General features: G+C 38.2%; 3 protein-coding genes across 3 annotated transcripts; all 3 read right to left on the bottom strand.

Moving 5' to 3' along the window:
- Positions 1–693: 693 nt before the first annotated feature.
- On the bottom strand, positions 694–10,490 carry LOC308407314 (uncharacterized protein). The gene is made up of 17 exons (XM_080898884.1): positions 10,472–10,490; positions 9,444–9,582; positions 9,080–9,208; positions 8,626–8,726; positions 8,415–8,541; positions 8,226–8,323; positions 6,724–6,898; positions 6,229–6,330; positions 5,255–5,282; positions 4,964–5,018; positions 3,167–3,305; positions 2,736–2,864; positions 2,540–2,640; positions 2,330–2,456; positions 2,144–2,241; positions 1,136–1,310; positions 694–1,029 (listed from the first exon to the last, which is right to left on the bottom strand). The coding sequence occupies exons 1-17, from the start codon at positions 10,472–10,474 to the stop codon at positions 917–919; spliced, it is 1,839 nt and encodes a 612-aa protein (XP_080755010.1). The 5' UTR covers positions 10,475–10,490; the 3' UTR covers positions 694–916.
- Positions 10,491–14,967: 4,477 nt separating this feature from the next.
- On the bottom strand, positions 14,968–17,969 carry LOC308407313 (cytosolic sulfotransferase 3-like; the record flags this gene model as incomplete). Its single annotated transcript, XM_080898883.1, has 7 exons — positions 14,968–15,092; positions 15,200–15,374; positions 16,550–16,647; positions 16,739–16,865; positions 16,951–17,051; positions 17,453–17,581; positions 17,831–17,969. The coding sequence occupies 7 exons, from the start codon at positions 17,967–17,969 to the stop codon at positions 14,968–14,970; spliced, it is 894 nt and encodes a 297-aa protein (XP_080755009.1).
- A 4,389-nt stretch (positions 17,970–22,358) lies between these two features.
- LOC308406936 (cytosolic sulfotransferase 3-like) lies at positions 22,359–24,431 on the bottom strand (the record flags this gene model as incomplete). The annotated part of the gene is made up of 7 exons (XM_080898255.1): positions 22,359–22,471; positions 22,591–22,765; positions 23,042–23,139; positions 23,236–23,362; positions 23,444–23,544; positions 23,839–23,967; positions 24,293–24,431. 7 exons carry the CDS (start codon positions 24,429–24,431, stop codon positions 22,359–22,361), a joined length of 882 nt encoding a protein of 293 aa, XP_080754381.1.
- Positions 24,432–26,460: the final 2,029 nt, after the last annotated feature.

Below are 26,460 nucleotides of genomic sequence, written 5' to 3'. Positions count from 1 at the left end.
AGAGGAAATATAGTCAACAGAAGCAACCAGTAGAATACTGTGAATGAGAGGGAGACACGTGGACAAGTTTAAATACATGGGGTCAATCATCCAAAGGAAAGGATGGTATAAAGAGAGATGAAGAGTTTCACAGGTGATTTGTGACAGAAGGATAACAACAAGACTATGATGTATAGTTTGATGTTAGTGGCATCACAAAAAGAAGATTTGAGGCTGTGGTTGGTTAGAGAGGAAAAGCTGAGATTCTTTGGATATGTGCAGAGGAGGGATAGTGGATATGTTGGGCAGAGGATGTTGAATGTGAAGCTGGGCAGGGCAGGATGAAAAGAGGAAGACCACAGAGAGGATTCATGGATGTTGAGAAGGAGGACATTGCTACAGTTCTACTTCGTAGAAAGACAAAGCTTCGTCATAAGTTCACCGTATGTCTCGAGAGAAAGTTAAGCTCGATGGTTAAAGTTTAATTTCAGTCACAATCATTGTTTATGGTCTGATTTATGTCTATGAGCATAACATTGTGGATACATGGCCTCCACTAAGTCTTTATGTTATATAGTTGTATAGTTATGTTGATAAAATTAAAAATGTATTCCTTGACACAAATATCACATCAGAGCTCCATCATGCCCATCCATATTTCATAAAGACACAGTCTGTGTATTTCTTGTTCAGAGCCCTGTTCATATTAAAGAGTTTCATCATCAAAAGGCTGTGGCCCAAGTAGAAGAGACATACTGGTGATTTTTTTTAATTCTTTATTATTCTGGTTAAACCTCAGTGTCAATGAATTGTTTTTCATGTTTTGTTATTTATATGCATCTGCATCACAGTGGAAGAAAATTACATAAATCAAGTATAACATTTGATTTTTCTTAACTTACATCAGATCAGAACTCCATCATGCCCAGCTGGGGCTTTAAATTTCACAGCGAAACTTTAAATCAGGATTCTTCATCTTCTTCTTGTAGTCTTCATCAAACTGCTCATTCTGGGCCACAGTGAAGTGGTTCTTCCAGTCACCAACTTTCCCTGGAGAAGGAGAACATTCAGAGTATTTGATTAACCTAATGATAAATGGAGCACACACTGATATAGATATAGAGGAAAAAAAATGTTGCCCAGCAGGAAGTTGTACCTTTTCTCATGAAAGGAGACACCTTGTGGTTCATCACTGGAACTGAAGTATAGTTGGTCATCTTGTTTTGTTTCATGCTGTCAAACGTCACACTGGCTCTGACTCTTTCCTTCTCTTCAGGTGATGGAGACAAACCAAGGAAGGAACACAGTCGGTCTATTTCTTGCTCAGAGTCCTGTTCACATTAAAATTAGATATGATTTTTTTCTACCCTTTTGTGTTTCCTAAATTTCAGAACCTTTAGATTAGCATGCAATAAATTAATTTACTTTATCTGTGGTTTAGTAATGTTGATAATAGATAAATACTCACTTGTAGCACATTCATAAATGTTTAAACTTTTGGTAATAAGTCTACAAGGTTTACAACAAATCATTGATCCAATACAGTCCACACAGACGGTTAGCATCTCAGGCTAAAAACTGATATGTTGCCAGGAACACAAGAGGAAAAATCTTGCTGGCTGACTGGCCAGGTCCCACATTTTAGTGTGCATATGTGTATGCTGAGTGGGGATTTCCCCTTCACATAGCAGAGATGTTTGCTGGATGAGGATTTGGTGGAAAATAGTGTGTTCTCTATTTGTTACTTATGCATCAAAAAGGATTCAATTAACAAAATATACTGGACATGGTTTAGAGAAATTTTTGCAATCAGTGAATTTCAGAGATACCAAACATTATAAAGTCTTCACGAGTCATAGCTTTTTTTCTTTGTACACCCATCTGCAGCTCTGGCTGGCTTTTCTTGCACTGTGGAATTAAAATGCACACCACCCAGTGCTCGAAGAACGAATAAAATACAGCCTGGTTTGAGAAATATTACCACGTATCATCAGAAAAATGTAGTAATTGGATTAGAATATTGATGCATGTCATTTTTAGACAGTATTTCTGAGTTGAACTGAGAGTTTGGTTTGGCATTTTAAGCATCTTCTAAAAGGCGTGTGATGATTAAACAAAGTGTTAGAGCTCAGTTGGAAATGGTACACATGTTAGCCCAGCTCACCTCAATCAAATCTTCATAGAACATGTAGTGGAGATTTGAATAACTTTGCTTCTTCTCCCACCAGCCGTTCACATGGTCATACCAGGATCCAAAAACCCCTGAAGCCACAGAACAATACACAAAGGAATGTTTATACAGGAAATGAAATAGTGTGGTCTCTTTGCTGTAAAACTACACTGAACTCACTCTTTCCCTCCATGAAACCCTGCAGATAGCTGCTCCAGTCTCCTGGTTCTGGCTGGATAAGGTTCATGCGGTCAAAGTGGAAATAGGACACTGCATTGTCCTTTGCATTGCGGGCCACATAGACCACCTACAGAAAGAGATAAAACTAATTTATGGTCTGGGAGTTTCATAAATCACATATCTGTGTGGCTATGGGTGTATGTGCAAGACCTTGCAGCGCTGCTCCCAGAAGGACTTTGGTACAAACTGGACTGGTAGATGAGTTTTAATGAGACGAGGAGTGGTGGGAAGCTTGTCTGCCAGGTCTGCACCTGAATTATCAGGAGGATTAGATACCACAGGTTAATATACTAAACATTGTAATTGTCTGATGTATTTTAAAGTGACAGTGGACATGTGATTCAACCTGAAGGTAGAGGAGGTGCGCAGATCTCCAGGAAGGGAACTCTGTCATGAACAGGGATGGATGTCTGACAGTCTGGACTCATGTTCCCAAAATACAGAAGATCTAGGATGTAAGAGACCCACGTGGTTCCTGAGGTTGAAATGGACAAAATGTTTTATGTTTAGCTGTAAACATACAGTGGCTTCCAAAAGTATTCGGCCCCCTTGAACTTTTCCACATTTTGTCACATTACAGCCACAAACATGAATCAATTTTATTGGAATTCCACGTGAAAGACCAACACAAAGTGGTGCACACGTGAGAAGTGGAACGAAAATCATACATGATTCCAAACATTTTTTACAAATAAATAACTGAAAAGTGGGGTGTGTGCACACACAAAAAAATACTATGATTACATAAGCTCCATACTTTTATATACAGATCAGTACCTGCTTTAGGGTAAGTTGCGATAAGAATATCATCCGGTCTTGCTTTGAAGTTCTGTACATTGTCCCAATTGTCAGTGAAGATGTTGGTCATGGAGACTCCATTGAAGTCAAACAGTTGTGGGCGAGGTGGCAGCTCCATCTGTGAGAATGATTTGCCCTTAAAATCAAAGTGTATGTCGTGTTTTCTCCAGTCCTTACTTGTGCAACAACATAAAGCTATGCTTAAAACATTTTTAACAACTGCGTAGGCTGACTTCTCCCCCCACAGATCAGAAGTGATATTTTTAACTTCCATCGGTCTAGAAAACATGATGCTTTTTTGTTCCATAAGAGAGGCACTGGAAGTTAAAAAAAAAGGTCCTTGGGAACTGTCCACATTTAAAAAACTGTTTGTGGGTCTTTGATTGAAATAACAGATTATCTGCAAAAGTAAATCCTTAAATCTGTATTATTTTTAACGGCCAGCAGAGGGAGGTTTTTGGCAGAAAGTGGCACGATAGCACAGAAGTGTAAAAGAAAATCACTCTAATCCTAATATATGCCTTCATTTAACACTTTATGTTATAAAAAAAAAAATAATTTAAACAGTATATGCTTCATGCTGTGGACTATTGACTGATTATCATCATGCAGTGGCAGATGTAGCTCTAGCTTGTGACCTCAGGTTTTAAACATCAGAGGTGATGAACAAAATGCTAAACTGGAATTTGCATGTTAAAGGCACCTCTGATATACATTTAATGGCTATGATTCAGTTTAAAGATCAGTTTAAGGATCAGAATCACATCCAGTTTCTCGTTTTAATAACAGATCTCATAATCTGATAAAGTGTAAATCCCAGTGTTAGAGTTTGCTAATCTAAGATTCTGGAGCTGCTGTTTCTGCTTGATCCTGCACCACTAATCAGCTCTACAGTAATTATACCTGTAAGTTCACCAACACCACCTTTGCCACTTTAACCTTTGTGACTGCAGTGTTACTGCTTTTTAGTTTTTATGTTTTTACTAGGACTGCTCCTGCCTCAGCCTTCTGTTGGTTTGCTCACGTGGTTTTGTGTTGCTTTAAACTAACTTAACATTATTTTGAAATTGTGAATATTGGGCATATTGACATGATGCAAGATGGTATAACGAGTCATCAGTAAAATTAAACTAGTAATTGCAATAAAAAAAAATCAGTAGTTAATGTAATAATAATTATTAATTAGTTGATGATTTTAGGGTTAACAGAGATTTATAAAAAATAATAAATAAATAATAAATAACAGCTTGCCATACAACCAGAGGTCAAAGTACACACTGCAGCATTGGTAAAACTGAGAAACACAAGAATTACAACATTTTCCTTTCAGCTGTGTTCACCAACCACACTAAGCAAGACACATGGTGAAATTTAAAGAATAACTTAATCAATATTCAAATTAAATAAAAAAAAAAAAGAGATAATAAACATTTATATTTATTTTGTTTTCTAGATAAAATAACTTGTATATAAAGTAAAAACCACAGATTTATTGTTGGGGACTAAACATCCTGAAGCTTGCTTACCTTCTTGCGTTACTCCTGCTGACTGACATAATCTTGAAATTGTGAACAAGAGGCGTGACTCGCCGGTTTAACCATTAATGTCAGCAGTGACTCAGACATATAGTGAGTGAGCATGAAGTTAGAAAAGTTTGATTTTTCTGGCCATTTACGCCAAACAAAAACAAAAAAGCACCACAGTTTTAAAAGATACACATCTTTCAGTCTAGCATGTTTGTTCTAGTGAATATTACTTGATGTACTACACACTCACCAAGCTGAGTATTTCTGTACTGCGGTTGGGTCTGGATCTTCCAGAAGAAAGAAATCTGTTTGTTGCACAACGTTCACTTAAACACACTGCACAACTTCCTTAGATGTGTGTCTGTGAGTATTGCTGTTCAAACATGAACACAATAGTATACAGTGAGATCAGACCAAAGAAAAAAGCAACAAAACCTGTATGAGTGCACAGGTCTTATGAAAGGCAACACAGTCTGGTTCATTGTTTGGAAGGTGGAGTAGTCGGTCATTTTGTTTTGATTTATATTGTCTAAGGTCACACCGGCTCTGGCTGTTTTCTTTTTCTTCAGCTTATGGAGACAAATCAAGGAAGGAACACAGTCCGCCTATTCTTTCGCCACAGTCCCGTTCACATTGAAAAGTTTCAGCATCAGCCTTGTTTTGAAGAAGTGCAAGAGAGGTTTTCATTATATTTTAAAAAGCTGTATGTAATTATTCTGAACATCCCAACATAACAATAAGAAGATGAGAAGACTGAGAATGCTAGCTCTCTTGGTCTATGTGGCCCGCAATGCAAAGCACTCTTTTCTACTTCTTTTGCTTGATTCATACCAGGTCTGTGTGTTGTGTCTATATTTACAACTCTATTTACCATATACCTTTTTATTCTTTATTTGTTACTGAATGGTTAGTGCAAAAACAGCAAAACGAATGTCAGTTAAATTGTGGTTAATTCTGATGATCCATACATATATTTTTATTTATTTGTTGGGACATGCACACATCTGTTCAATGCTCCATCATGCCTAGCTGGGCTTTTTAATGCCAGACCCAGTAGTATAAATTCAGATAAACCAGATTAAATCTGTTAATTCAATGCTATCAGCAAAAATCGCAAACAGTTTTGGTTATTTTGTTGCACAAAACAGTAAACACACTACTGAACAGCATGCTATCCAAGGATAATAACAATAACAGACATAATAACAATAACAGACATTTTTGCATCTCTTTGAATACAATCAAAATGGGAGCATATCAAATAAAAAAATCAAATTAATTTCAGTTAATACGTTATTTGGCACCATGGTTGTGTGTTGGTTAGCACTGTTGCCTCACCCTATGATAGCTGAGATGGGCTCGAGTCGCCACACAACCTTGAACTGGATAAGCATTATAATATAGGAATACTAATACTACAATAGGGATACTAATTAATCTGTCTCAACACTTGATTTATCCTCAACTAGTTAACTTCAGAGCTCCATCACGCTCAGCCAGGGCTCTAAATTTCACAGCGAAACTTTAGATCAGGATTCTTCATCTTCTTCTTGTAGTCTTCATCAAACTGCTCATTCTGAGCCACAGTGAAGTGGTTCTTCCAGTCACCAACTTTCCCTGGAGAAAGAGAACATTCAGAGTGTTTGATCAGTCCCACAGTCATACTTGTCCTGTACGCTCATGCTCCACGACACACCCACCTAACACTCCTTCAACATTAAGTGTTTGTGTGTGTCATGTGTCATTAGTGGGTGAAAGTGAGTGAGTAAATGGTCTCTGTGTGTGTGTGTGTGTGTGTGTGTGTGTGTGTGTGTGTGTGTGTGTGTGTGTGTGTGTGTGTGTGTGTGTGTGTGTGGCTGGGGCTGGGGCTGGCACCACAGTTCATTTAGATCACAATTCTGATCACAAAAGCTGCCAGACGGGACAGGGTGTAAGAAAAAGTGTATTTGATCAGCACTACTGGACTGCGCAAATACTGAGAAACAAATGTTGCCCAGCAGGCAGTTGTACCTTTTCTCATGAAAGGAGACACCTCTTGGTTCATCACAGGAACTGTGGAATAGTTGGTCATCTTGTTTTGTTTCATGCTGTCAAACGTCACACTGGCTCTGACTCTTTCCTTCTCTTCAACTGAAGGAGACAAACCAAGGAAGGAACACAGTCGGTCTATTTCTTTTTCATAGTCCTGTTAACATCAATATTGAAAATATGAATAAGTTTAGAAGGGACAGTTCACTCCAACATGGAATGTATGTTTTTTTTTTTCTTCTGCTCTCTAGTGCTATTTATTCATAGCACTAGGGAAAATATAAATTGACATGTGAAAACACATTTTAGTTGTCTGTGTCTTTGTTCATTCTCTGTGACTTTTCAATTTAAAGACGTCAGACTTTGACCATTCTTTGTATTTTATTTATTATTATTAAACCTCGGATCTGAGGTTTTCTTTTTTTGCAGTTTATGCATCAGAAACAATTCAGCGAACTACAGTTTTCAGACATAACCCAATCTTTGCCAGATCAAATATGCAGATTTTCAAAATTAAGATTTCCATACCAAACAGGTCAGGGGCTGGGTTAACAATAAACGCCTATCGATTGGTTAGGCGGGCGGTTAAGGATAGAGACAGAAATGTATTAACAAGTGAGGAGAATATGCTGAGTTAATGAATGAGGAGAAGAGAGGAAGGAGATTGGATTGAGGACTTATAGTGAATCAGGACATGCAGAAGAAGTAGTGCATCTATGAAGTGGATGAAGAGTGGAAAGGCAGGTGGTCCAGATGACATACCTGTGGAGGTATGGAGATGTCTACAAGAGAGAGGAGTGGACTTTTTAATCAAATTGTTTAACATCCTGGAGAATGAGAGTTGCCTGAGAAATGGAGAAGATGTGTTTTCAAGAACAAGGGGATGTACAGAGCTGTGGTAACTACAGAGGGATAAAGTTAATGATCCATAGCATGAACATATGGGAAAGAGTGACTGAAGCTAGATTAAGAAGAGAGGTGGCGATCAACGAGCAGCAGTGAGAGCAGCAGACAGAGCACTACAGATGTAATGTTTGCTTGGAGAGTGTAGAGAAGGTCAAAAGTAGTTGCTCTGTATCTTTGTGGATGTGGAGAGGGCATATGTGGGAGACAAGAGAGGAACTGTGGTACTCTATGAGGAATTCAGGGGAGTAGTTTGTGAGGGTGGTGCACAACATTTATGAGGACAGTAAGTCGGTCAGTAGGTGTGAGAAATAGGTTCAAGATGCAAATTATTTCAGGGACTGACTTTGTGCCACTTTTTGTTTGCAATGGATGACAAAGTGGATCATCTCCCCTATCCCTAGCATCCTCCTCTATCATACACATATGTCCTCTTTTACTAAATCCATGAATACTCTTTCTGGTTTTCACATTTTCCTCCTGCCTTGCAGCCTCATATTTAACATCCTTTGTTATATGATAATTTTAAATATTAAGATCTCTGTCAAAAATGGCACACATGTTAGCCAAACTTACTGTACCTCAATCAAATCTTCATAGAACATGTAGTGAAAATTTGAATGAGTTTGTTTCTTCTCCCACCAGCCGTTCACATGGTCATACCACGATCCAAAAACCTCTGCAGACACAGAACAACACACAAAGGAATGTTTATACAGGAAATGTGATAATATGTTTTGTCCTTAACACTAAAAATAAATTAAACTCACTCTTTCCCTCCATGAAGTCCTGCAGGAAGGTGCTCCAGTCTCCTGGTTCTGGCATGCCACTGTTCATGCGTTCAAAGTGAAAATAGGACACTGCATTGTCTTTTGCATTGCGGGCCACATAGACCACCTACAAAAAGAGGAAACGCTGAATTATACTCTGTGGGTTTCATAAATCCCATGTCTCTATGACTACAGGTATGTGTGCTTTTACCCTGCAGCGCTGCTCCCAGAAGGACTTTGGTACAAACTGGACTGGAAGATGAGTTTTAATGAGACGAGGAGTGGTGGGAAGTTTGTCTGCCAAATCGGTACCTGAGTAAGGTAGAGATAAGAAGGAACCGTTTGCAACAGAACATGCAAAGATAGATTTCTTTATAGACCACAGATCAACAACATGAATTGCCCAAACATTGTGTTTTTGAGGTGCTATGACTAACTTAACAGATTTACACACCAATAAAACTGCCAGAACCATCACAAAGCTATTGAACAAGGCTGTATTTGTAGTTGTAACTATTTGTAACCTGATTCAGAATGTTTTTTGAATTTCCTTTTGACTGAACAGTTCTAATGACAAATAAGTACCAAAGTGAAATTAGGACATTGAGCTTTTGGATCTGGTCTAATACAAATATGGCTAATTGAAGGTGGTCACAAGATTCAACCTGAAGGTAGAAAAGGTACGTAGAGCTCCAGAAAGGGCACTCTGTCATGAAGAGGGATGGATGTCTGACGAGCTGGACCCATGTGCCCAAAATAAAGAAGATCTATGATGTAAGAGACCCATGTGGTTCCTGGGTGCGAAACAGATAAATGCATATTGTTTGGTGTGATATCAGCACATGATGATATAAGCCCCATAATCCAAATGAACACAGTCAGATAGCATCCTTATAGTGTCTTTCAGCCAATGCACACTGTAAAGTCGGAAACCTATTAACTTGCACGTTAACATTAAAATGGGAAAATGTTATTTAAAAAGCACTAACAATTTTATAGCCTAAGTAAGTAACTAACTAACTAACAAACCTGCTTTAGGGTACGTAGCGATAACAATATCATCTGGTCTTGCTTTGAAGTTCTGTACGTTGTCCCAGTTGTCAGTGAAAGCGTTGGTCATGGAGACTCCATGGAAGTCAAACAGTTCTGGCCGATGTAGCCCCTCCATCTGTGAGAATTACTTGTTTTTAAAATGAAGTTGTCTTTCATGTTTTCCCCATCCTTCTGTTACTTGCACGGTAACTTATGTTTTGCAACCTCTGGTTTTTAAAACCAGAGTTGATGACTATGCTGAAACTAGAAGTTTCATCGGGACTCTTTCGGTCACACACTGTTGCAGCTCATCTGTGATTTAAAGTCATGGAAGAATCCAGGTGCTTGATTTGGTTTCTTCTTTTAATAAGAGATCTGATGAAGGTCTGCATTAATCTATTAATTCAACATTCTGGAGTTGCTGTCTCTGCTGTTTGTTTGGTTGTTGTTTCCAGGTTTAGTGAAGACGATTTGTTCCTGCACCACTAATAAGTCCTACTGAAATTATACCTCTAACTTACCATCATCACCTTTGCCAGTTTAACCTTTGCAACTGTAGTGTTTTCTTTTTTATGAGAGCATTTATGTTTTTAGTATTCACTTTCTGATTGCAGTTTGGACCTTGTCTGTCTGGATTCTGCCTGAGCTTTGTGTTGCTCACCTTGTTTTTTTGTTTGTTGTACTAGCTTAATAAAACTCTGAATAATATTAACATTGCTCTGTGAATATCGGTCATGTTAGTCACAAAGAGGTTCATTCAAGTAAGTGCAAAAACAGTCAGCTGACAGTACATGATAAAAAACAAGATGCAGTCCAGCATTGGTAGAATCAGGAAACACCAGAATTACAACATTTGCCCTCCAGCTGAGTTCTCTAACCACAATGAATAAGACACATTTATTTCATTCGTTACATTTTAGTGTTTAAGTATTTAAAACAAGGACATTTTAATGCAAACAAAATATTTTTGTAAAGTAAAGGCAGAGATTTAATGTTGGTAACACATGATTACAAAGCTTGCTTACCATCTAGGATCACTCCTACCAACTAACGTAATCCTGAAATTGTGAAGAGGGCACGTGACTCGACGGTTTAATCATTAATTTCAGCAATGACTCAGACCTAAAGTGAAGGAGTTCAGTATTTGCTCAGTATATTTGGACCAAACTTTAGAAGGATAAGGTTAGAAGTTAGAAAAATAACATTTTTATTACTGTTCATTAACATGTCAAATGAAAAAGCAAAAATGCAGCACATTTAAAACATATACATCAGACAGCATGGCATGTGTATTCTGTTGAATATTGTTCAAAGTCACGTGTAAGCATTTTTTGTCTTCCAAACAAAAGACCATTGTTATTCACTGGAACACACCGCACCATTTTCTGAAATGTGTGCATTTATACTGATCCAGTGCTATGAAGTCAGATAAGCTAGGTTCATTCAACTCGACCAAAATAAATAAATCAATAATGAACAGGGTGCAGGCTGGATTGATTGTTTTGCTGTACAAAAGAGTAAACACAGCAATAACCTGCACATCGATGACAGAAGAATAAAAACACAAGTCTTTTAACAGAATTAAAACGGCTGTGTTTAATAAAAATGAAATCCAACATACAACAGCAGCCTACTATCTCTACACAGCTGAGAGCTGCTTGCCATAACTGTGTGAATGTAAAAAGTTTTCTGCTTCTCTTTTTTGATTTATACCAGACCTATGATTCTATATAGGCAACATTCCCACATTACACTTTATGTGTGGCCAAATTATTAAGTACTGGAACATATTCATTTGAGAAATAAACAAAGTTTAGTTTATTCAGGTAGTGTAGTTTTTAAGTTGAGGATAAATGTTTTTTAAGCTGGGAAATTACACAGAATGAACTCTGGTTCCTGTGTGGATTCGCTCCTGGTACTCCAGCTTCTTCCCACCGTCATGCCCAGCTGGGTCTCTTAATTTCAAACCCAGTAGCATAAAGTCAGACAAACTAACCATTAACAATCAGTTAGTTAAATATGTTCAGTAAAAATGACACATGTTCCTTCATCCTCCTTTTTCTTAACCTCCTAAGACCCAAACTCTTTCATGGCATGCATTTTTAATTTCTCTTTGCTATTTGGGCTGATTGGGACCTGATGAATGTAAAAACAAAGGATTAGCTGATTTTTTTTTTTTTTACCTGATTTTTGTTTTTGAGAAAAATGGGATCCTCATAAGAGGACATTCATTTTAAATTTCAATAGAACAGTGGCAGTATAATGTCCTCATTAGTAGATATCAGGCCCTTTGTAGAGCAAAATTTAGTAGTTTGGTCTCCACAACCCGAAATGTGATGTCCACAAATGTGGATGCCAGGTCCTGGGAGGTTAAGCTGATACAGTGGGGCAAAAAAGTATTTAGTCAGCCACCGATTGTGCAAGTTTCCCCACTTAAAATGATGACAGAGGTCAGTAATTTGCACCAGAGGTACACTTCAACTGTGAGAGACAGAATGTGAAAAAAAAATCCATGAATTCACATGGTAGGATTTGTAAAGAATTTATTCGTAAATTAGGGTGGAAAATAAGTATTTGGTCACCTCAAACATGGAAAATCTCTGGCTCTCACAGACCTGTAACGTCTTCTGTAAGAAGCTTTTCTGTCCCCCACTCGTTACCTGTATGAATGGCACCTGTTTGAACTCATCATCTGTTTAAAAGACACCTGTCCACAGCCTCAAACAGTCAGACTCCAAACTCCGCCATGGCCAAGACCAAAGAGCTTTGGAAGGACACCAGGAAAAGCATTGTAGACCTGCACCAGACTGGGAAGAGTGAATCTACAATAGGCAAGCAGCTTGGTGTGAAAAAATCAACTGTGGGAGCAATCATCAGAAAATGGAAGACATACAAGACCACTGATAATCTCCCTCGATCTGGGGCTCCACGCAAGCTTGATTGATTGATTGATTGGTAATTTATTTCAACATGTGAACAATATACAAGTACATTTAGAAAAGAAATAAGAGAGAAAAAAAATACTATACAAATTACATACAAAAAAAACATTCTGATTAATTTACATGTTGAAAGGGAGTGGGAAGAAGTATACACTTATTTAATCCCACCCCTGTCCCATAAATTATCAGTGAATATTTAGTCAGCTTCCTTACTGATATAATTTGTAATAAAAATAGTGAACAGATTTCTGATATACTATATACTATAATATCACATCATGAATTTTTTGTTTGTTTGTTTTTAAATAGAGACATTCACTTAATTTAAATATTTTCCTTTTCTTTATAGATCGAGAAGATCATATTTTTATAACTCTTTTTGAACAGTTTTATGTTTGGACATTGCTTTAATTCCATATTCAGTTTGTTCCATAGTTTCACTCCTTGAACAGAAACACAAAAGCCTTTTCTTGTAGTACGTACCTTCATTGTTTTGAAGTTACAAAAACCCCTTAAATTATAACTTCCTTCTTTCAAAAAAAAACATACTCTGAATATTACCTGGCAGTTCTTTATTTTTTGCTTTGAATAGAATTTGTGCTGTTTGGAATTTCACTATATCGTCAATTTTCAATATTTCAGACTGCAAAAATAGTGAGTTTGTATGTTCCCTATAACCTGCATTGTGGATGATTCGAATTGCTTTCTTTTGAAGAGTAAAAAGTGAATGTAATGTGGTTTTATAGTTATTGCCCCAGACCTCTGCACAATAGCTTAAGTATGGTGAAACCAGTGAACAGTAGAGAATATGAAGTGATGTTCTGTCGAATACCTGTTTTGCCTTGTTTAGTACTGCAATGCTTCATGATACTTTGGAATGAATATATCTTACGTGAGCTCTCCAGTTAAGTTTTTCATCTATTATTACCCCCAGAAATTTATTTTCACTGACTCTTTCAATATCAACACCATTTATTTGAATCTTTGCATTTGTATTTAAACTACTATTTCCAAATAACATCAGTTTAGATTTATTCAAATGTAATGATAATTTGTTTTTATCAAGCCAGAACTTCACTTTACTTATTTCATTAGTCATATCCTCCAATAAATTCTGCAGATCATCACCAGAGCAAAAAAATGTTTGTATCATCAGCAAAGAGAACCATTTTTAATACTTTGGACACTTTACAGATGTCGTTAATGTACAAGTTGAAGAATTTTGGACCCAAAACTGACCCTTGGGGTACACCACAAGCAATGTCCATACATAAGGAGCAACCACCATTTATTTTCACAAACTGCTTTCTGTCACTTAAATAACTCCGGACCCAATTTAAAACTACCCCTCTGACACCATAACGTTCCAGTTTTCTTATTAATATATCATGATCTATAGTGTCAAATGCCTTTGTCAAGTCTATGAATAACCCGTGGGGTCAAAATGATCATGAGAATGGTGAATGGTGAGCAAAGATCCCAGAACCACACGGGGGGACCTGGTGAATGACCTGCAGAGAGCTGGGACCAAAGTAACAAAGGTCACCATCAGTAACACACTACAACGGCAGGGAATCAAATCCTGCAGTGCCAGACGTGTTCCGCTGCTGAAGCCAGTGCATGTCCAGGCCCGTCTGAAGTTTGCCAGAGAGCACATGGATGATACAGCAGAGGACTGGGTGAATGTCATGTGGTCAGATGAAACCAAAGTAGAACTTTTTGGTATAAACTCAACTCGTCGTGTTTGGAGGAAGAAGAATACTGAGTTGCATCCTAAGAACACCATACCTACTGTGAAGCATGGGGGTGGAAACATTATGCTATGGGGCTGTTTTTCTGCCAAGGGGACAGGACGACTGATCCGTGTTAAGGACATAATGAATGGGGCCATGTATCGTGAGATTTTGAGCCAAAACCTCCTTCCATCAGTGAGAACTTTGAAGATGAAACGAGGCTGGGTCTTCCAACATGACAATGATCCAAAACACACCGCCCGGGCAACAAAGGAGTGGCTCCGTAAGAAGCATTTGAAAGTCCTGGAGTGGCCTAGCCAGTCTCCAGACCTCAACCCCATAGAAAATCTGTGGCGAGAGTTGAAAGTCCGTGTTGCTCGGCGACAGCCCCAAAACATCACTGCTCTCGAGAAGATCTGCATGGAGGAATGGGCCAAAATACCAGCTACTGTGTGTGCAAACCTGGTAAAGACCTATAGTGAACGTTTGACCTCTGTTATTGTCAACAAAGGTTATGTTACAAAGTATTGAGTTGTATTTTTGTTATTGACCAAATACTTATTTTCCACCCTGATTTACGAATAAATTCTTTACAAATCCTACCATGTGGATTCATGGATTTTTTTTTTTCACATTCTGTGTCTCACAGTTGAAGTGTACCTCTGGTGCAAATTACTGACCTCTGTCATCATTTTAGGTGGGGGAACTTGCACAATCAGTGGCTGACTAAATACTTTTTTGCCCCACTGTAGATAGCCAACAGCACCACAATGTAAGAGAATTCAGTTGTTCAGGCTTAATATTTGATTTATTCTTAACTATTTAATTGCATATCACTTCTCAGCTCTAGCCCCCTCTTTGAATTTCACAGCGAAACTTCAAATCAGGATTCTTCATCTTCTTCTTGTAGTCTTCATCAAACTGCTCATTCTGAGCCACAGTGAAGTGGTTCTTCCAGTCACCAACTTTTCCTGGAGAAGGAGAACATTCAAAGTATTTGATTATCCTAATAATAAACTGAACATATATTGGTGCCTATACTGAGAAAAAACTAAAATTTCCCAGCAGGCAGTTGTACCTTTTCTCATAAAAGGAGAAACCTCGTGGTTCAGCTTGCGAGCTGTGGAATAGTTGGTCATCTTGTTTTGCTTCATGCTGTCAAATGTCACACTGGCTCTGATTCTTTCCTTCTCTTCAGCTGATGGAGACAAACCAAGGAAGGAACACAGTCGGTCTATTTCTTTTTCATAGTCCTGTTCACATAAATGAAAATATGAATGAGTTTAAAAGAGATGTTTCATCTCTAAATTTTATTAATTTTTCTTCTTTTGGTCTGTAGTAAATTTGGTGTAAGAATTTCTCCTTGGGAGATATTAGGATTTTACAGACTTCTCTTTCAATATGTGACAATTTTGATTTTGATTTTTTTTTTTATGCATCTTAAAATTTTAAACCTTCGAGATTAACAAAAAAACACAGATTTCATTTATGAGTTTCTTTATTTTCTATGAATTTTCAAATTGAAGATGTCAAATTTGATCTTTTTTTTCTTAATTATTAGTAATGATGGCAATGAATAAATGCTCACTTGTAGCTGGTTAATGTTTAACTGATACTACATCTACAAGGTTTACTACAAACCATTGATCAATCACAGTCCACAGAGCCACAGGCTATTACCTCAGGCCAAAAACTGAAAAAAATGCACCATTACCAAAGAGGCAAATTTCATTAACTGGCTATTTTGCACCGTTATGCATGTGTGCATGTGTTGTGATAAAATAATGTCCTCTTTATTTGAAGTTTATGTATCAGAAACAGATAATGAGCACTACATTTCTTTGACATTTCTTCCTTTCTTCCTCCACTGTATTTGATATCTGGGTGGGCAGCAGAACACCACCAGGTCATCTTCACCTCAGTGATGGTAATCAGACTTTCATTGTTAGAATTCTGCACTTAGTTTCCTATGAATCAATATTGTGTTCTCTCTGCTGTAGCCACTTCATTCCTCATCTGGATTCCTATTCTATGCTCTGTCTGGGACTTTGAGGATTTCTGTCCTGCCTTCAGTCCCATCAATACCTGTAACCTGTAAAAGGACTTACTGGAGCTGGAACACTCACCTGCTTGCTAGAAGGATCTTGCTGGAAAGGATGTGTAGCAGGTGAGGATGATTAAGTATCGGTATCGAGATGGAACTGTACTAACAAATAAAGATTGTGTGTGGAAAAGTGTAAGGAGTTCTCCGAGGAGTTGATGAACGAAGAATATGAGAGGTAGCGGACAGATGGAAAACAGGTAGTGAATCAGGAAGTTCAGAGGATTAGTGAGGAGGAAGCAAGAACTGCTATGAAGAGTGAAAATGTGGTTGATGCAGATGACATAACTGTCAGTCGGCACACGTTAGCCAAACTCGGTGCTGTACCTCAATCAAATCTTCATAGAACATGTAGTGAAAATCTGAATAAGTTTGCTTCTTCTCCCACCAGCCGTTCACATGGTCATACCACGATCCATAAACCCCTGCAGACACAGAACAACACACAAAGGAACGTTAACATGGGAAATATAATGATATTATTTTTCCTTTACACTGAAACTAAACAGAACTCACTCTTTCCCTCCATGAAGTCCTGCAGAAATGTGCTCCAGTCTCCTGGTTCTGGCAGGGCACTGTTCATGCAGTTAAAGTGGAAATAGGACACTGCATTGTCTTTTGCATTGCGGGCCATATAAACCACCTACAGAAAGAGGCAAAACTAAATTATGCTCTGTGGGTTTCATAAATCCCATGTCTCTATTTCTACAGGTTTGCATGATTTTTACCCTGCAGCGCTGCTCCCAGAAGGACTTTGGTACAAACTGGACTGGTAGATGAGTTTTAATGAGACGAGGAGTGGTGGGAAGCTTGTCTGCTAAATCGGTACCTGAGTAAGGTAGAGATAAGAAGGAATCATTTGCAATCAAGCTTGTCTGCCAAGTCTTTCCCTAAATGATAAGAAGGAGTAACTTGTAACTGTTAAAATGCAATGATTGGCTTTTTTATTATAGCATAGATCAACAACATTAATTACTACACATTATACTATACTACCTTATACTACATTATATTATAACTAACTCTGACAAAACGTGTCACAAAATGATGGCATGCAAGCAAAACAGATGTCAGACAAAAAGACTGAACCTATTTCAAACATTTTTGGAATATTTTTCTGTCTGAACAATTCTAATGATACCTTAATGTACAAGTACACCAAAGTGAAACTAACTTTTGGTTCTGACTTAATACAAATATGGCTAATTGAAGGTGGTCACAAGATTCAACCTAAAGGTTGAGAAGGTACAGAAATCTCCAGGAAGGGCACTCTTTCATGAAGAGGGATGGATGTCTGATGATCCGGATCCATGTTCTCAAAATACAGAAGATCTATGATGTAAGAGATCCATGTGGTTCCTGAGGTTGAAACAGATAGATGCATATTGTTCAGTGGGATACCAAACTATGAAGATATAAGCTCCATAACCCAAATTAAGACACTCAGCATCATTTTAGTATTTTTCAGGTCAACACTGAACTCGTGGATGCATAGTGTTTAGTGGGAATCCTATGAACTCAGACACCAACATTAAAATTATTTTTTAACAAAAAAAGTTATTTTATAATTAGATAAGCTCCACACTCTTGCACACACCACATCAGTACCTGCTTTAGGGTACGTAGAGATAAGAATATCATCTGGTCTTGCTTTGAAGTTCTGTATGTTGTCCCAGTTGTCAGTGATGACGTTGAGCATGGAGACTCCATGGAAGTCAAACATTTCTGGTCGACGTGGCACCTCCATCTGTAAGACTGATTATTTTAAAAGTCTTTCATGTTTTCTCCAGTCCTAAAAAACGATGAAATTGCAAACTGGATGTTTCATGATGGTTGATGGCTGTGATTCAGTTTGTAGGGATAGATTTTATAGGGACGCCCTCTTTTGGTCACACCTGCTGTCCTGTTGTCAGGGTTTAAGGCAGGTTGACCGGTGGTTCTTTTCCTCACAGGTCTAAAGAATTGATATACATATCATGACATCTGTTGGGGCTCATCTTGTCCTTTTTGTTTGGCATTGCAGTGTTGCTGGTCTGCACACCTAATCAGTCAGACTGTCAGGATGCTGAATTCTCTCCCTGCTCTGTCCCTCTCCAGTCTGACACACACAGAACTACAGACCTGCATCCACCTCTCCCCTCTTAACCCTGCCCACCCCCAGGACATACAAAACTCTCAACCTCCACCATCGCCCCTCACTGACTCCCCCACCCCACTTGCACACAAACTCTTGCCCACAAGCACTCTGACTGTGCTGGACACTGTTTTGTATTGTATTGTGTTGTACATAAGACTTATTTTAATCTTTATATTGTTTTAGTGTACACCGAGGGCTGTGGGAGCATTGAAACTTCAAATTCCTGTGTATGACCTGTGCATATGGTTTTTGACAATAAAGCTGACTTTGATGTAAATTTTTAGAAATGTAGTTCAAAGTTCATTTGAATTGCTTCATTCAAGTAAGTGCAAAAACAGTCAGCTGCCAGTACGAAAAGGATGACTAATTACGACATGTGCACTGCAGCATTGGTAGAATCTGTAAACACCAAAATTACAACATTTCACCTCCATCACTCTGATTCAGACACACAGTAACATTTACTGAATGTATTTTAAACAGAACATGTTTAATTCCTTTACAAATTTTTGTAAAGTAAAAACACATTAGATTGTTGGTAACACAAGATTATGAAGCTTACTTACCTTCTAGGATCACTCCTACCAACTGACATACATGATTTTAATCTTACAGAGAATGTGATGATTTTATGGATAATTAAAGTCAGTCATATATCCACAAACACAACAAGCTGAAAGTCAGTGATGCTGCTCGGTTTGCAGTCCTGAATATCACGGCACAAGCAGGATTCACTGGACTGTTAATGTTAGCTATGTTATATTGCTGCCTCTGTTCGGTGGTGTCGAGCCAAACGGACTTTAACGTGTGTTTGAACAAGCTGACGGTTCACTCGTTAAGCTGAAAGAAAGATGCTTTAATCACAGGAGTCACACATGTGTCCACTGTACCATCTGGGAACTCTTGTTTAGCACTCGTAATAACACAAACACTAAATCCTCCTGTTTGTAGCAGTGTATACACCTGAGACTGTCACCTGTCTGTCTGTCCTGCACTCTCTCTCCTTTTCTTTCTCTCTGATTGTGTAATAAAAGTACGAACATGTGTTTATAAGTCACACTTGAGTTTGAATCCTGCAGCTTATCACACATTTGATTTCCATGTGTGACAACTGCAAGTGTCCAGAGTGAGGACAGTGAGGACCCACTGCTGCACATCATCTGTGAGGCTTTGCAACCCCTGATGATCCACCAGGACAAACTCAGCAGTGTGTGAGGAAGAGGAGGAGGAAGAGCCAGCAGCAGCTGACAGATGGAGAGAATAGACAGACTGTTCCCTGTTTGTGAAGGACTGCTAGGAAAGTTTAAAATAACTAATTGTCTGTCCTGAATCAGTCTTATTAGGTGATGTTAAAATAATTTTATAATTCCAGTGTTTTCAGTGTGGGAGTAAGTACTCAGGGCCTTCAAGATACACACTATGAAAGGCAGCAACAAGTTTAATATTCAGAAACCTAAAGTATGTATCAGCAGCAGAATGGAGCTAAAAATAAATGCCCCTGTTTGTTTCAGTTCTATGAAGCTGTGAGTATTTTGGATTAGTAGCACTGCTGTGTTTGTTGCATCATATTGCTGTAATTGTTTATGTGCTTTATATATTCTGAGGTAAGTTGATCTATAGTGTTACATTATATTCTATAAGGATGTTATGTGTTTGTATACTTTCTACCCAGTTTGACCCATTTAGCAGAAGTCAGCCTGTTTAAGGCTCTGATATCTATTCTGTATGACTGAAAGCAGTTATGACATGGTCTGATTTTCTCACCCAATAAAGGAATATTTAATATATCAGTCTACTCTTCATTTTATCAGAAACAGTTATCACAGCTTGTACATTTTCTTTTTATACTTATATGTAAGCATTGAGCCAAATTTAGTAATGCCAACATACTGAAAGAACAATATTTGTCTCATATATATGATATATCTATATATACACTGTCAAAGATACTTGTCTTTGAGTGAAGATTTAAGGTGATAAGAAATATAAATAACTGCAACTTGAATCTTTATTGATGCTCATTGAATGACACAGAGTTCAAGCACACTGCCGTAATGACTACTACTAGTAATGACTAGTAATGATTAATATAACTATAATATTGGCCATATTGGGGCGATCGTGGCTCAAGAGTTGGGAGTTCGCCTTGTAATCGGAAGGTTGCCGGTTCGAGCCCCGGCTTGGACAGTCTCGGTCGTTGTGTCCTTGGGCAAGACACCTCACCCGTTGCCTACTGGTGGTGGTCAGAGGGCCCGGTGGCGCCAGTGTCCGGCAGCCTCGCCTCTGTCAGTGCGCCCCAGGGTGGCTGTGGCTACAATGTAGCTTGCCATCACCAGTGTGTGAATGTGTGCGTGAATGGGTGGATGACTGGATATGTAAAGCGCTTTGGGGTCCTTAGGGACTAGTAAAGCGCTATATAAATACAGGCCATTTACCATTTATTATATTTACATTACCAAAGTAAGATGACTGTAGTCTCATGAACAACATGAGCTAATTGTTATTTACTTATTTAATCTTAAAATGACTGTTCAGTACAGAAATAAGGCCCAGCAATTATGTTTTTATTGTCCCGTGGTCTCAGCCTCAGATACTTATCAAATCACACAGCGCTCATGTAAAAACAAATAAAATATTTTCGCCTTCATTCGTGAAAAACAATGCTGTATGAAACTTTTCCAGCGGATAGTATCATGGTTGCTAGGCAACCTGGGCAGCGCGACGTAGGCTAGACCGTCCCATTTCATAAGCCTACAAGCCCCGCAGTTCCAGCCTTAGCGGTCTTTGAGTATGCGGGCCTTGTGGACCGTTAAGGCTGCGTACTTTAAGGCTGCAGACCCTGAATTGGGATACAGCCATAGTAGTCGTGGTAAGCCAATCACATGACCACTTCAAGATGACAAAGCAACAAGGTGATATATACCAGTTTTTAAATTGTGTTGATAGGCCACGTGAAACCAGAGTCATATACACCTTGTAACACCTTGTGGTTCATCACATGAACTGTCATTTTATTTTAATTTGTATACTGGTTCTGACATTTTCCTTCCCCAAAAGGAAGGATACCCATTGGTCTATTTCTCTTTAAAAGTCTTGTTGACATTAATAAGTACTCTTCAAATAAAAAAAAATGGATTTCATAAAAAAAAGTATTACACTCTCAACAAAACCTTATTGCAAAAATATTTTTAATTACAAATAAAAAAAATTATAAATCTTTTAGAAACTGCAATTTCAATGGATTCAATAATCTAAATACAAATATAGCTTTCTTTCTAAAATTTAAAATGAAGTTTTCACTAAATATTCTTCAGTGATAAAACAACTGTGTCCAGTTGAATTGAATCAATGTTTTGAGGTTAAAGAAAGAGTTATTAGATGTTAAAATACTCCCTAATGCTGAGGGAAAGTAAAGGTCCTTCCAATGTATATGTAAAACTGACCCTTTTCATGAGTATTAGTGCCCTAACGAATTTTTACATCATTCCCTGAACACCTAGACTTTTGTTTGTTGTTTGCCTTTTTAATTTCTCCTATTTGAGTTTAGTTGGATCTTGTAAGAATAAAACTATGAATCGCCTTTAAACAGAAAGTGGTTTTAAAAAGGTGTGCTGATATGAGGATAATGGGTTAACTTTACAGCATACCACAAAGTTGCCATTATTTAACAAAGTTTAAAACATGTTACTGAGCAGAATGAAGGTGCAGAAAAGCCAAAAGTATAATATCCATATACGATAACACATGGTGTCAGACAAATCATACCTGACCATCATTTTTTAAAGAATGGAAGCTATCATATATAAGTTGGTACTGTTTCTGGAAATTGTTCTGTCGAATTTATCATTTCTGCAGGACAGCTCAGGGTTGTGAACTCTGCCACAGCTCTCTATCACCTACCTGAAATTTAGTTTGTTTAAATTTCATATCAAATTTGGCTTATTTCTTAACTATTGAATCACATATCAGTGCAGAGTTCCATCACACCCAGCTGGGGATCTAAATTTCATAATGAAACTTTAGATCAGGATTCTTCATTTTCTGCTTGTAGTCTTCATCAAACTGTTCATTCTGGGCCACAGTGAAGTGGTTCTTCCAGTCACCAACTTTTCCTGAAGAAACAGAGAAAATAATTCAGGTTATTTGATCAACCTATTCATAAATGCAGTACACAGTTCTCAGAAGAAACACAGAGGGGAACAAAACAACTTTTAGGTTTAGACATTTATACCTTTTCTCATGAAAGGAGATATAGTCTGGTTCATTGAATCGAAGGTGGAGTAGTTGGTCATTTTATTTTGTTTCATATTGTCAAAAGTCACGCTGGCTTTGACTCTTTCCTTCTCTTCAGGTGATGGAGACAAATTAAGGAAGGAACACAGTCGGTCTATTTCTCGTCCACAGTCCTGTGTGAAGTGTTATTTTATATTTCATTTATATGTTCTTCAAAGAAAATGATACAAAGGCAAAGAATTTGAAGTTAAAATAACAACTGCATAATGTTTCTTTTGGTAAACATAGAAAGCGAGTCCCACAGACTAGAACACCAGACGAAGGCTAAGTATTTCCTAAAAGCTATTTAATCTTTCAGCAAGGGCAACGTGTTTATTAACAAACTCAAGACACTTTTTAATGTAATGAGCTTTGTTGTAAATGGCATTCTTTAGCACAGCTCATGATACCTCAATCAAATCTTCATAGAACATGTAGTGAAAATTTGAATAAGTCTGCTTCTTCTCACACCAGCCGTTCACATGGTCATACCACGATCCAAAAACCACTACAAACACACAACAAAACACAACAGAGTGTTTACATGAGAAATAAAATGAAAACAATGTCTCTTCTTTCTACAGTAAAACTAAACTGAACTCACTCTTCCCCTCCATGAAGTTCTGCAGGAAGGTGCTCCATTTCCCCGGTTCTGGCATACCACTGTCCATGCGTTCAAAATGGAAGTAGGACACTGCATTGTCTTTTGCATTGCGGGCCACGTAGACTACCTGCAGAACCAGACAACAACAAGTTCTAATCTGTTTCATAAATCCCATGTCTCTATGGTTACAGGTATATATGCATTTTACCCTGCAGCGCTGCTCCCAGAAGGACTTTGGTACAAACTGGACTGGTAGATGAGTTTTAATGAGACGAGGAGTGGTGGGAAGTTTGTCTGCCAAGTCTGTACCTGTAAGGTAAGAATGATTGGTTTGCCCCTAATAAGTTGGACTTTTCTAGATGTCAGAGGTCAACATGGCTAAAAGGCCAACATTTTAAGGCACTTTCGAGTGAGTTTGCAAACAATTTTGAGTGTCTAATAACCAAATAGATTTGAAAAATAACCAAATATCAAGCAAAAAAAAAATTATATCACTCTGTTTAGACAACAGTGAATGTGAAACACACTGAGGTTGCATTTTAGTAGCTGCTGTTTCAACATGTGACACACAAAAAATTTCTGCAATCAGAACTGATCTGAGACCTTTGGGCATAGGGGGTTCGCATATCTCCAGGAAGGGTACTCTGTCATGAAGAGGGATGGAAGTCTGACGGTCTTGACCCATGTGCGCAAAATACAGAAGATCTAGGATGTAGGAGACCCATGTGGTTCCTGAGGTTGAAAGAGATAAAACCATGCTGTTCAGTGGGAAATATAGCAATCCATGAAATTATTTATTTAAAAAAAATACTATAGTAACTAGCTCCACACAACCCTTGTACATGCCCTTAAGCTTTATTTATATAGTGCCTTTCAGCACAACATTTAGCTCAAAGGTTTTTTAAAGCCAATAAAACACACAGAGAGATAAAGAGAGTCTAAAATAATTTCCAAGGCTTTGATTTGAGTTTAAATCAGTTTACTTTCACATGTCTTCACTTTCTTATGTTCACCCAGGCTGGCACAATTCTGTCTACTAAGGTTAAATTAACCTTACCTGCTTTAGGGTACGTAGCAATAAGAATATCATCTGGTCTTGCTTTGAAGTTCTGTATGTTGTCCCAGTTTTCTGTAAAGTCTGTGATCATGCCAACTCCATGGAAGTCAAACAGTTCTGGTCGAGGTCGCACCTCCATCTCTTGACTTTTTTTTATTATTAGAATAACTGCCTGAGTTTTTATTCCACACTTTAGAGTATCTTTCTCACATATGATGTAATTTTTTTGTCTGCTTTACTGTTTTATTCTCTGCTCCTCCTTGACATCAGAAATGAGTAACCTTCAGTAATTACACCCTCAGTGCACTTTGCTTCTGAAGGTTGTGTTACTGATTAATGATTAGTCAAAGTGTAACCAATATGTCCACTCACCAAGAAATAATTAAAAAAAAAATATTGATAACAACAGATAACAGGGTCTGATTTAGGGTCTGATGGCAGTTTACCATCGGTGTCCAATACCTCAAAGTAGAGCTTCCCAAGGTGTGGGGCCCGCCCCCTGGGCATGGTATGAAAAGGGAAAAAAAAAGATTGTTTGGACACTGCTAGCATAGCATGAAAGGTTTTTGACGGGGCTCCCACACTAACGCAAAGCAGGAGATGAAGCATCGCTGAATATGTTTCCAAGCAAAGTTCATTCTAAGCCAAAGACTAGAAAATATGGTGAAGCATGTCTTCCCTTTGGCTCCACCTGCACAAGTGCCAAGGTAGGTCTTATTACAGTTTTTTCTGAATGCTTAAACCCTAACTGTGATTCCTGTAGCACAATCTCTAAAACTATTCAGACTTATAGCAAAACCACTCACTGAGTTTGCAAAACTAAAAGCACAAAAACTGCTTTGCACTCAGTTTGCAATTTTGTAACACACACTTTGCAAAACTGTAGGCACAATTCACTGCACAACACTCAATTACCAAATTTCCAACACACTCCCTAGCAAAAGTATACACATGTATGGCTATCATTAACACTAATTTGCCAACTGTCTGGCACACTTTCGCATGTGAAAACTTTTTTAGATAATTAGTTCACTTTGCAATCAGCCTAAGCACTATAATACAGGTAAGCTGTGTGTGCGGAGTACAATGGAGGGAGCAGAAAGAGTGAGAAGTAGAGGAGGCCGAGGAAGAGGACGTGGAGGTGAAGAAGTAGGATGAAGAGGACGACAAGGACAAGGAGGAGCAAGAGGAAGACGAGGAGGGGGGAGAGGAAGGGTAGGAAGAGTAAGAAATAGAATTGCTGATGACATCAGAGCTACAATAGTGGACCATGTAATCAACCGTGGAATGACCCTGAGGGTAGCTGGCCAACGGGTTCAGCCTAACTCGAGCCGCTACACTGTAGCAAGTACCATAAGGACATCTTGAAATGAGAATCGGTTAGTACAGTCACTTCGCACAAAGATTTGTAGCACTGCCATATGCCAATGAGAAACACACCAATACCACTGATGTAAAAATACTGAAATTGTTACTTTACAGAATTGCTAGATGACCAGATGCTGGGGGCAGAGGAAGCATGTTCACTGCAGACCAAGTAACCCATATAGTCATTATGGCGATTGCAAATAATCCTATACTTGGAAATAAACACTTGTGTTTGTTTTGATGTGTTTCAAGTACACCAGTACTTGAAGTTTGGATCCCTCTATGCTTATGGATCTATGACAGAAGTATGAGCTCAAACTGACATAGCCTACCTTGTGCACAGAGAAAGCAAAAGCCAGATGTGTTTTGTATTCATACCATCAGTGTGCAGTTGGCGCATTGTGTGCTTAGGAGATGATGGCTTGTGTGTACTGTTTGATACGGAAACACCATTTTTACGAAGGTGTGAAGAGTTAATCTGGCTGTGTTTGCTTTTGCAAGAGAACTACAATGTTTTGATTATTGGGTGACAGGTTTTCTTATTTGTGTGAAGAGTTTTGCAAAATTAGCCAATGGTTACAAAAAATGTGCTTAAGCAATCAGAAAAAACTGTAAAGAGTTGAAGTTAATTAATGCAGAATTGGTTTTCCCTGCATCGGGAGCACACGCTGGGCTCTCATATCAGCATCCATGACACACAACGTAATGTTCGATAATGTGTCATGCGCAAAAGCAGGAGGCAGGGCTAGCTGGGGGTAGGGCTAGCAGTAGTTAGTCCTACCTAGTTTTTGCCCCATGAT

This window comes from Rhamphochromis sp. 'chilingali', assembly GCF_963969265.1.
Source record: "Rhamphochromis sp. 'chilingali' genome assembly, chromosome: 12".
NCBI lineage: Eukaryota > Metazoa > Chordata > Actinopteri > Cichliformes > Cichlidae > Rhamphochromis > Rhamphochromis sp. 'chilingali'.
This window is presented reverse-complemented; position numbering and strand designations above follow the sequence as displayed.

Excerpts from the sequence above, each read along its gene's own strand:
- LOC308407314 (XM_080898884.1), bottom strand. Across the intron at positions 9,209-9,443 it reads CGCTACGTACCCTAAAGCAG|GAACCACATGGGTCTCTTAC; the intron begins GTTTGTTAGTTA and ends TTTCGCACCCAG. Across the intron at positions 8,324-8,414 it reads GGACTTCATGGAGGGAAAGA|AGGTTTTTGGATCGTGGTAT; the intron begins GTGAGTTTAATT and ends CTGTGTCTGCAG.